This window comes from Buceros rhinoceros, unplaced genomic scaffold, assembly GCF_000710305.1.
Source record: "Buceros rhinoceros silvestris isolate BGI_N320 unplaced genomic scaffold, ASM71030v1 scaffold13294, whole genome shotgun sequence".
NCBI lineage: Eukaryota > Metazoa > Chordata > Aves > Bucerotiformes > Bucerotidae > Buceros > Buceros rhinoceros.
Window position 1 is genome coordinate 7,486 of NW_010406557.1, and position 11,033 is coordinate 18,518.

The following is an 11,033-nucleotide window of genomic DNA, read 5'->3' on the forward strand; positions in this document are numbered from 1 at the left end:
CCACTTGTCACTGCACCTCAGAATTCTGAGGCATTTCTGTAGAAAAATCAGTTCCTGAATTGCTTCATTTGGCAATTACTTCTGCAAATCATTGGACAGTGATTATTTTCAAAATTTGCTATTGCAAAAAATTTAATTTTTTTATTACAAATCTGTAATATCATTGAAGCTGCTGAAAAACAACAAAATCATATCAAATGCATATCTACACAGTGAATCACAACGTCTCCTATGAAGTTATCATGGTAGATTCCATAAATCCACTTTTAAAAAGTACATGTATGTGAAAGCCTACTACAACTCCAGAGAAGCTGCTAAAATAGGCCATGAAATAAAGCAGTCTATGATGACATATTTACAGAATAACCCACACATGTCCTAGAACTATGGACTATTCTGTAAATAAGTATTAAAGGATTTCCGATTATTCGTTTACATGGCAGGTAAGAGCTGCTTCATAGGTTGATTTTCTTTTTATACACAGTTCATTGTATCAATCTGCACACAATTACATGATGTTTCTTTAAAGCTACGGTTAAAAAAAGGAAGAGAAAGTTAAATAAGAACTAGATTAAAGTTTCATTAAGAATCCAACAAGAAAGTATCAAACACAGGTTTAAACACAACCAGTGTATGATTTCAGAAAAACAGTAATGCTCTGACAGGAAGAGCATCAGCATTTTCCCTCTTCAGGGTCCCCTGCCAACGTTCCTATTCAGTTCAGTGCTTAAGTTATTATATAGGTACTGGGCTGAGTAGGAATAAACACGTGCTTGCACGCTTATCTGAACAAGGGCCTCTAATCTTTTAGACTTCTAATTCTCTTTTAATTTAGTTCTTAGCTCCATATATTCAGTTGTATCTTGTTTGGAAAAGTTCTTTGTTAAACGTCACTTTTATTTACACTTGGATTTTTTTTTTTCTTTTTACACCTGAGTGATAATTTAGCTGTCACCTTGTGTCCAGTCAAATATTCCATAAAGCCATACAATCCTTGTGCTAGAGTTGCACTCCACTTGTACCAGTTTATATATGAAAAATGTCCATCAGCTATCTCTCATACATTACCCACTGACCTTTCTACTATGTCCTTACTCTGTCCTTCCCCTTACACACAAAGTAATTTTTTTTGTTATTTTTTTCTTTGTTTATAGAAGCCCTGTTTAAATGGTTCATAAGCAAGAAACAAAGTGAGCTGGAGCCCAGTGAAGACACGATGGCTTAATACGTAATATCAGAGGCTTGGAAAAGAATTTAAAGCCCAACCAATGAGTACCCCAGGGCCATCCCAGAAAAAGCTACTCCACTCAGTTACAGTTGGAGACTCCAGATGTGCTACAGAAGACAAGTCCAACATGAAGAGCTGTGTACCTCTCATCAGTTAAGTTATAAAGGGAACATGAAGTTAAACAGCTATATCAGCCAAGCCGTTTCAGTAAGAAGAATCACATTTAATGAGTTCCTTTCTTGCAATTTCAGATGCTCAAGTACAGCTGGTAGAAATTCAAAACAGCCGTAAAGAACTGTGACAGACGGATACAAATAGTACTGGCAGCTTAAAAATGATAAAAAACACCTGAAAAAAAGTCACACAACCCTCCCAAAAAAATTTACACTTTGAACCTAAGCAAGTTTTTGAAGATTCCCTTCTCCAAAGCTAGGATGAAGGAGGAAGAAGAGGAAGAAAGTGCAGATGACCTTCCAGCCACAAAGGTCTTGCTGTTTAATCACCGTGCCTGTGGTGGTATGTAAGGAGAGATCACCAAGTGCTGATTCTGCGACCACCAAGAGATTCCTATGGAAATCCAGACCTCAGGCTAATACTGAACACAGAGTGGACCAACGAGCTGCATCAACAAAATAAAAACAAAACTCAAACTAAAAGAAATGGGAAAACCCCAAATAGCACAGATCCACATTTGTGAGGTGTGCAGGAGGAAAGGGCAAGAAGGAGGTCTATACAGTAAATAGTTGAATGGTTTATGTTACAGATGACTGGCAGTTTTAAAGAGTCTCTTCCCAGCTCCATTGCTGCTCCAACCCAGAAGGGAGAACTGAAAAGGGAGGAAGAAAAGGTAGACATTGTCATGGAGCATGCAGGATCAGAAGCAGCAGAGCGGGCATGCTCAAATAAGCCCCCGCCTCTTTTTGTAGTCCTCCAAGTTCAATGATCGCCGAGGGGCACCATCTTTTGCTGGTGGAGCCTTGGAGGTGATGGCCAGTGCCTTAGATTCTGTTGGTGATAAGAAAAGAGCGATGACCAAAATACATTAGAACTACAGATTTTTAGTTGTTGCTTTTGACAACTTCACAAAAATCACATTTGGCTTGTGTAGTATACAGCAGGTTAGAACAGCAATACAAGCAGTATCCAGTAGCTTATCTTCACAGATAAAGCATATGCAATTTTGACTCTGTTAATTCACTTTTCTGCCAGTAAGTATACTTTATTTCTTAAGAAAACTACTCTGTAGCACACTGAAATCACAATACAAACAGAGCCTTCAGGCTCAGTTCTGGGATCTTTGATAAATCATTATTCCATGAGAATGGCCAACACAAAGAGACAGATAATAAGCGGACAGAAGTCAAACTTCCTACCCATGTCTACAATACACATTTTAATCAATCTCCAAGTTCTTCTTTTAAGAAAGGAGACTGCAGAAAGCAAGAACACAATTTTGTCTTCTAAGGAAAAAACCAAAACAGCCATACTTAAACCTGCATCTGTAATGTCTCTCTCACCCTTCTCTCTTCAGATGCTTCCTGGTTTTTAATGTCCTCTATCGCCTAATTCTCATCTGCATCCTATCTGTCTAAAGTTCATAACTCTCACTATCTGCTGCAGGAAGTCTCCTGTTCTTGGCATCCTACCTCATTTTGTAGTCTTATGTCCAGAATTTCAACCCTGAACTAGTCTGGAATGGCAACCTCTCCTACTTCCCCTTCCTGACAAGGTTTTAAGTCTTTGTGTGTTCTTAAGAGTCCTTTTGTTCTCCAAGAAACCTCAGCTCTAATCCTTCCAGTAATGGCAAAAAAACCCCAAACAAACAAACAAAAAATCTCCCATGCTTTCCCTCCACTGGAAAACAGCTCAACAGGACAAGAGGAAACAGCCTCTAGTTGAGCCAAGGGAGGTTTAGGTTGGATGTTAAGAAAAATTTTGTCATAAAAAGGGTTGTCAGGCATTGGAACAGGCTGCCGAGGGAGTGGTGGAGTCACCATCCTTGGAGGTATTTAAGACATGTAGATGTGGCGCTTAGGGGACATGGTTTAGTGGTGAACTCGGTAGTGTTAGGTTAACAGTTGGACTTCATGATCTTACGAGTCTTTTCTAACCTGAATGATTCTATGACACTAAACTGTTCTTGCTACACATCTCAGGCTCTCAAAGTGAAGATCACAAGAGGAAGGATCATCAAGCTTGTGTCCATAAGCATACCTTCACTCCCTGCCCATTGTTTTGGTTTCCCTAAAATTTTGCTTCAATACCAAAGCTAGGGAAGAACAACTTGGTAAAGCAGCAGGTTCAAAATAAAATAAAAATACTTTATCCACGTAGCGTGTATACATTATATGGAAAAGGACAACACAGACACCCAAAACTTATCTGTCCTCAAATTTGAATAGACAAATTAAATTAAGTATCAAGGCAGATATCAAGGCTTACTAAATACAACACTGTCTCTGTTCCCCAAAGATTTTACAAGTCATATATACTGTAGACCGGAAGAGTACATCAGAAAACCTCATTATCTCCTTTTCTGCCTAGGCGTTAGGAGCAAGGATATGGGGATATTCAGGCTTTCAGTCTAACACAACACAGTTGTCCTTGTTTTCTCCATGGATCTCACTAGCACATTCCCTGCCCTACACACCCACCTCCAAGACAACAAACACAGTGTCCTTGCTCTGACTTTCAGAAGCCCACTTGCGATTTTGAAATAACTCTTTTGGAAGAGGTGAGCTCTCCCGTAATGAGCTGGGCAATTACATCCCCAAACTCAACTGAAACACGTACCTGAACTGGGAACCTGAAGGTCAATTTTTACATCAAAGTCATGCACTTTGAAGAGATCTTCTGAGAGGTCACTGGCTGATTTAGAGTTCAGATCTTTATCCTTCCCTTGACCCTGAAATTAAATCTGCAGGTAAGTCTTGAACCGTTATTTGTCCAGATAAACAGAGACAAAAATGCTTTTTCCCCACTTTTTGTCACAAGCATACTTAGTTTAGCTTTCATACTGCTAAAAACCTCTTAATTTCCTTTCTGCAAGAAAACAAATAGCCGTTTTTCTTCTATGATAATGCTCTGCAGTATACCTATTTCTAGAACTGAAGCATGCACATAAACTATTAATCATCAGAGCAAAACAGCAGCAGTGGCAGGAATGTAACAGAGACAGAAACAGAAGGGAGAAACGTCACAGAGACAGAAATGGAAACTTGCCTTACTCATGTCCTTTGGAGCATCTGGTAATACACCAGACCCGTATTTTGCATTTAGCTGGGCAAGGATGGCAGCTTGGACAGCAGGATCTCTGGACTGCAGATGGGAAAAGTTTAAAAAAGAAAAAAGGGAAAAAACCCACTGTATTTAAATTGGCATAAACTTTATTGCCATTTTGATAATACAGTGCTCATATCCATGAATCTAAAGTTCTAAGAAGCTGTAGATCTGTTAGCCCAATCTTCAGGATCTTAGAGACAACTGAAATCATCCTGATACTTGCATAATACATCTAGCTAAGAAACTAGAAGTTATCCTTAAAGTCTTTCTTTGAGAAAATGTGAAATACATTTCCTGTTGATACGGTTTGTACCTAAGACTAGTCTTAAAACTATTGTTAGAAGTATTTGGTTCTGGCTGAAACACTCTACTGGAGAGAAGAAATCTTTAGAAGGCTATTTTCTTTACACTCTAGTTGTTGACCACAAAGAAGCTACTCGGTTATGATTCTTTTCTAATAAAGAATTATTTCAGAAGTAATTGTTTAATTCAAGCCCTGCAACAAAATTCCTTTCCTATTCCCTTGCCAGTTTGTAGAAACTGATGAGAGCCAACCTGATCAGTTTTTCTGATACCAAAACCATATACTATTCCAGAACAGGCCTCAACAAAGCCAGATTACTTACAAGTATCATCTTGTTATCCATCATTTATATAGCCAGGGACTGCAGGAGCAGGTTTTGCCACAGTTTCACAGGCAAAGTTTGTTAAACTACTTTATCCATCACAGGCCCAAATTGTCTGGTCTCCTCTCTTCTTTCACAGATCTTTCAGGCAAGTTTAACTAATTAGAAGGGTAACTAACACCTAAAGAAAACTATCTTTCCAGAGCTAATTAAATCTAAGTAATTCTAGATAGAACTCCTCACTACAGAAGTCTAAACCACAGTTGTTTCTCCATGTACGTACCCACATCACTCATGTCCTTCACACTTTGCATTAAAGAAAACAAATTGCTTTTTCCTTCTTTCAGGACAGCAAGACCAGGATCTCACTCGACTATATCTCAATACTGACATTTGGAGCATTAATAGCATATGGCACAGTTGGAAGTGAATACAAACAACATTTTCCTTTCTACTCTCTACATTACACAGGTTTCTGTTTCTCTGCAAACTGCCTCAATCGAACTTAAGTATTACACTCACGTTAGACACTATTGTGGGCTTGCACTGCCGCCTAGTAAAGGGATCCATTTGTTGGTTTTTCATGCTGTGACTTTCAGCCTGAAGAAGAAAAAGCACATAGTTTTGCAGAGTTAGCTACCTCCATCAGCTATACCTAATATCAAGATCAGAGGGAAACCAGCAAAACCATTACAGGTTAGAAAGATTTTGACACACTGACAGTCCATGTACTTTACATGGCAAAACTATCCCTATTGAATATAACACAGAAAATAGGTACACAACTCTCAGGATAGTTAAGGCATAACCATTTGTTAACAAGTGTAACTTTCCCTTAATAAAAGTGTTACTCCAGAGAACCGAATATTTCCTTTACTATTTTATTCTCTGAAGTCTCCCTTCTGATTTCTTTCCCATACAAAATGCACTAAATCATCATCACGGCTTGACTTAGTGAACGAAGATCTGGGAAGGGCTTTCCCCACGCTCACTGCAAGCGATGAGTGCACCCTCCGGGCCTGTGCGGTGGATTTTTTGGGTGAGGCGCAGCGTGCGTGGAACTGGCTCCACCCTTTACACCTGAGGTTCATCTGCCAGGGCCCAGCGAGCTTGGACGGTGACAGCGAAGTCCTCGGGTCGTAGGTTTGGTCAGAGCATCCTTCTCTTAGATGGAGCCTTACAGGGCTAAACGAGCTCCATCTGCCCGGGTTTGGAGTCAGAGTTGTCCTTCTCCTAGGATGGTGCCCGAAGGCTAGTGAGCCCATCCTGCCCGTGGGCACACTGTGTCTGACCCTTCAGCTGAGACCTGTGTGGCTTGGGAGACCCCACCGGAGGCACATGCCACCACCAGCACAGCTCTCAACCTCACAAGGGCACGCAAGCTCCTTCCCCACGGCAAGGGGGTGCCCATGAAAGAGTCGCTGCTCTACCTCCGGACATCACAGCCCCGGGCACAGGGCGGCCGGGGGCTGCCAAGAACGGGAGTCCTGGAGGGGGCACTAAATCACTATCACTATCACAGTTAGTAATGCTGGTAACTAAGATGATCAAAAGCATAAAACTTTAAAGAATGTTATTTGCCTATATGTAAGATTTTATAGATCATTAAAAAAATTAATAATACAATTATCCCGCTTTGCATCATTTCATCTCTACTTGTACAGAAGTATTAATTCAGCACTATTTACCACAAGAGCTTTCTCAGACTCAACGATATTCCACTCTCTGTTTCTCTGGTTGATGTAACTGCAGAAAGGAAGAAGAAAAAGGAAGGTGAGGGAAAGAAAAAGTGACTGTCATTTATCAACCCCTACCAACAAGATGCCTGACGGCATTCTTGCAGCTTCATCCTGATCACAAATTACTTTTATTGCAACACAACTGCTACCTGGTGTATGTAGAAGAGAATTTGCATTTTTGACAGTTTTAACTGAGTGACAGATACAAGGAAATGAAGATAGGCAAACATTAACAGAGCCATCATAATACACATCTCATTAATACATTGTACAGGAAAGAAAAGACAGAATCTTGCAGTTGATTCACTTCTGCATTAGCTTCTCTTCTCCATATATTTTTATTGATGCTATTTAAGAAAGAAAAATCCCTATATCTGCTTCTTACCTGATTGCAGAAATGTTTTTTGTTCGTTGACGATCCAGAGCTTCTGCTCTCTCTTCAAGTTCATTAAGCTGGTCTTGAATCTGTTTGGCCTTATCTTGGTCCCCCAAGTCTTCAGCCATAGCCTTCAACCAAACAGTAACTCATTAGGTACTACTCTCTACCACAGAGCTAGTCAGAGAAACAAGTGACTGACCCATGAATCAGCCAGCTAACCCTATTCCGGCTGCAATTGTTCTAGCCCACATAGTAAGAACATAGAGCTAAACTCTCCTCACAGCTCAAGGCAAAACTTACTCCAAAGAACTCTGAAAACTTTTGAAATCCCTTAAACTAAGGAAGACACAGGAACACTAGTCCCAGCATGAGGAAGGCAAATCAGTTAGATGATTTGTTACAGGTTTGATTAAAATCTAGTATCACTATTTACCAGCTCAGAAAAACAATGACTATTTCTGCAACTGTTGCAACTTATTTCAGGGACTTGGAAAGCCTCTACCACACCACCAGACAACCGACAGTAGCTTATTATGCCACCTTGTGACAACAAGGAACAACTGCACCCTTCTGCATGGAACACTAACAATTTACACATTTGTGCATGGTAAAATGATGTCCAAACAATACAGTTAAGCCAAAGAATGTAGAACTAAAGAGGTAAAAACAAAGAGTTTGTACATGAAGCACAAATGTCTTGAAAAAGGACTGCACAAACAAAACTAAACAAGGTATGTTATGTCTAGCTGTCTTCAGAGATACTTAAGACTGCTTGCTTTCTTGACTTTTCCTTTGGCTTCTCAGCATTGTTAGACCTATTCATTCCAGGAGGTCTACATGTAAAACAGTTCAGTGGCAAGCAAATCTTTTGTCAACATATTTTTTTTCCACATAAATTACTGGCCATAAAGTGACAGTTCAGTCACCCCTGAATGAAAGACAATTTAACACGACTTAGTTTTCCTATTTTAAAAAGTACAGGAATTCAACTTTCAAATGTTATTATGGGGTACTCTGAAAAAAAGAAAAAAGTTTCTGAAGTACAACGGCATAAGACCTTCTTGTTTAAAGGACACAAAGAGACGGCTATAATTGTGACAATTCCCCTTAGAAAGAGAATGCAATAGCTTTATCTGGGTTCTAGCGCTCCCAACCCAGCAATGAACCTTGAAATTCTTTTAGCTGCGTAGTTAAAGTTGAGCTTACTGCTGACTACTGCCTAAATCCAGATGAGCTCCAGTTCTTCAAAATCAAAGATTGCATTAAGCTTGCAGGCATCATCTCATCTCTCACCTTCTCCTTTAACAGCTGAGTTTTCTTCATAGCGTAATTTGGAGGTGCTTTTCTGAACCTTTCCTTTTCTTTCACAATCTGTAAGATGCAGAGGAAAAGGCAAGAATATGCAAATACGAAATGTCTATTTCAATACTTGGAAACTAGAAACACCAGATCACTAACACCTAGGAAATGTACTTACTGCAACAGAATTTTACTCATGCTCTTTTTCTGCTGCATTTTTTAATTTGTGACTTGGTATTGAGTTTCAGCTCCACTCCCCTCACTTACGACCTATAAAAATCTGATGCTAATCACGTCTGATCAGTATTAAGCAAGAAATTAAAACCGCAGAAACTGTGATAAATGCATCTATCATGATGTTAGCTTTTTAGAACTTGAGAACTAAGCTGCCATATTCAGGATAGGATGGGTAAAGCAGGAGTGAGCATCAAACAACAGCTGGATCACTAGGCTATCCAGTTATGAAACTTCATTTTGAACTTTCTATTTTCTTCTTATGCAGAAAATACCATGATCATTTTGTTTTGTGACAGATTGAGATCTGCTCCATGAGTTCCTGTCACCTTTAAGCACTGCCACAGCCTCAATAAAATGCACTGATTACCTCCTCAATGTCCTGGTCATTAAACTTGTAGTTGAGGGCTTCTTTGATAGACACTTCCTTTTTGTTTATCTCATCTAATGTGGGTAGCTGCATCCCAGCAGAGAACATCTAAACCCAAGAGACAAAGAGGTTACTTTCCACTCAAAGTACCCTTGGCAGAAGGCTGCTAAGAAGAAACTAAAGTCTGGCAAACTTACCGCTTCCTTCCACTTCATAAACTCACTTTCAGTAAATTCCTGATTTGAGACAAACTCCAAGCGAAACACACGCGAATCACTGCCATGCCTGCAACAAGAAAGCGTTAACAACATCCCTCTCTGATGGTACAGAGCTGTGATCTGGGATCTATAGGTACAAACTCATCCAAGAAGCCCAAAACCAGACGCTTAAGGCTATTCCTGTGGCTCGCATGCTATCTACCCTTGCATCTATTCCTAACTTCAGTCAGGTCAGTTCAGGAGCATGTATCAGCTATCTATCAGTAGTAATGCAAATGAATACTAGACAGTGAGCCTGCAGGAAACAGTTGCTCAGTTGTAGCAGTAAAACCCTCAGTAGGAAGCAGAAACAGACCTCTCACATCTAAACCTCACATAGCCTATTTGATGACCCATGGTATGACTTTTGGAAACACAAAGCTCCTTCATATCTGGACCAGTACAAGTAACCTTTAAGCAGTACTGAGTTATACAATGCTAGAGCCCCTTATCCAATTTTCATTCATTGGCCAGTCAAAAGTCAGCAATCCCTGAATATTTTCTGCAGAGCACTACCAGCTAAACCACTGTACCGCTACGAGCCAATACTAAAATTAGTTGCCATGATGTAAAATTCACTCAAAGCAATGGAGTTCTCTCCTGAGGCAGCCCAAGAAGTTACTGAATGTCACAATGGATTTAGGTAAGACTTCTTTTTGACTCCACGCTTGCACCTGCATGCATTTTCCACATGCATTTCCACATCCTATTTCTCCCAAATGGGAGAAAAAAGGGTCTTCTTGTCCTATCCCATCAAAACGTTTTGTACTGTAACTGTTAACCTTCACCTCATAATCCTTACGAAGGCCATAAGAAGAACTGAGAAATCCAATGCTACCTTCAGTTTCTTCCCTCCAAAGTACCAGTTTACGTTGTAATACATATGTCAGGCCCAGTTATGCATGCCTTTTAATTATACATATTTCTGATTATAACAACAGTGGAGAAAAGATAAAAGCTCAAGAGGCATATACAAACAATCATGGGTTACTTATGTAAATTAATGCTCAGAAGTCAACACAATCAACTCCTGCATGCAATTTTTTCGTCATTTCCATTATACTCTAGGGAAAAGAAAAACAAACCAAACCCAACTCCATTTCAGCAGCGAGCAGCACGGCAAGGCCCAGTCTGCTTTTTAGCTCTCATCTCAAAACTACACACAGAACATTATTTGCTATGAAAAGGAGACTGATTCATGAGCTGATGACAATTACTTTGGTATCTCACCTCAACTGTAGTCCTTTGTTTGTCCGGGTACCGCCAAGTTGGTAAACCTTCGCAGTCTCTACCACACCAGTTATTTCAGCAACCTATATGAGAGCGTAAAATACACAAGAGGAAGGACGCAAGGAGGAGGGAATTTTTTTGTGTTCCTGGAACGCATCTGGCATTTTCAAACCTTTTCACTAGATATCAAAAATCTTAATCTAACTAACAATTCTCACCAGATCAAGGAGAGCAAGACTTTTCAGTGATACACTATCAGGTACTAAATTAGTTGCTTCATGCATCACCTTTGAGTTGCCAAGTTATACCCTGTGAATGCTTGATGCGTTTTTTTATCTTCTCGGTTCTGCCTTCCCATCCAAGTGGCATACACTTTCCTCCTTTCCCTA

At 39.9% G+C, this 11,033-nt stretch overlaps 1 protein-coding gene across 1 annotated transcript in view; it reads right to left on the minus strand.

The window, feature by feature from the left end:
- Window positions 1–1,434: 1,434 nt before the first annotated feature.
- RTF1 (Rtf1, Paf1/RNA polymerase II complex component, homolog (S. cerevisiae)) overlaps window positions 1,435–11,033 on the minus strand; it is a 28,102-nt gene continuing 18,503 nt past the window's right edge. Inside the window, exons 8-17 of the mRNA XM_010134159.1 lie at window positions 10,645–10,727; window positions 9,355–9,442; window positions 9,158–9,265; window positions 8,548–8,625; window positions 7,261–7,382; window positions 6,825–6,882; window positions 5,659–5,736; window positions 4,451–4,546; window positions 4,022–4,133; window positions 1,435–2,233 (exon numbers count right to left, since the gene is read on the minus strand). Of these exons, the coding sequence (XP_010132461.1) occupies window positions 2,127–2,233; window positions 4,022–4,133; window positions 4,451–4,546; window positions 5,659–5,736; window positions 6,825–6,882; window positions 7,261–7,382; window positions 8,548–8,625; window positions 9,158–9,265; window positions 9,355–9,442; window positions 10,645–10,727 (930 nt within the window). The 3' untranslated portion in view covers window positions 1,435–2,126. The remainder of the gene's footprint in view (window positions 2,234–4,021; window positions 4,134–4,450; window positions 4,547–5,658; window positions 5,737–6,824; window positions 6,883–7,260; window positions 7,383–8,547; window positions 8,626–9,157; window positions 9,266–9,354; window positions 9,443–10,644; window positions 10,728–11,033) is intronic.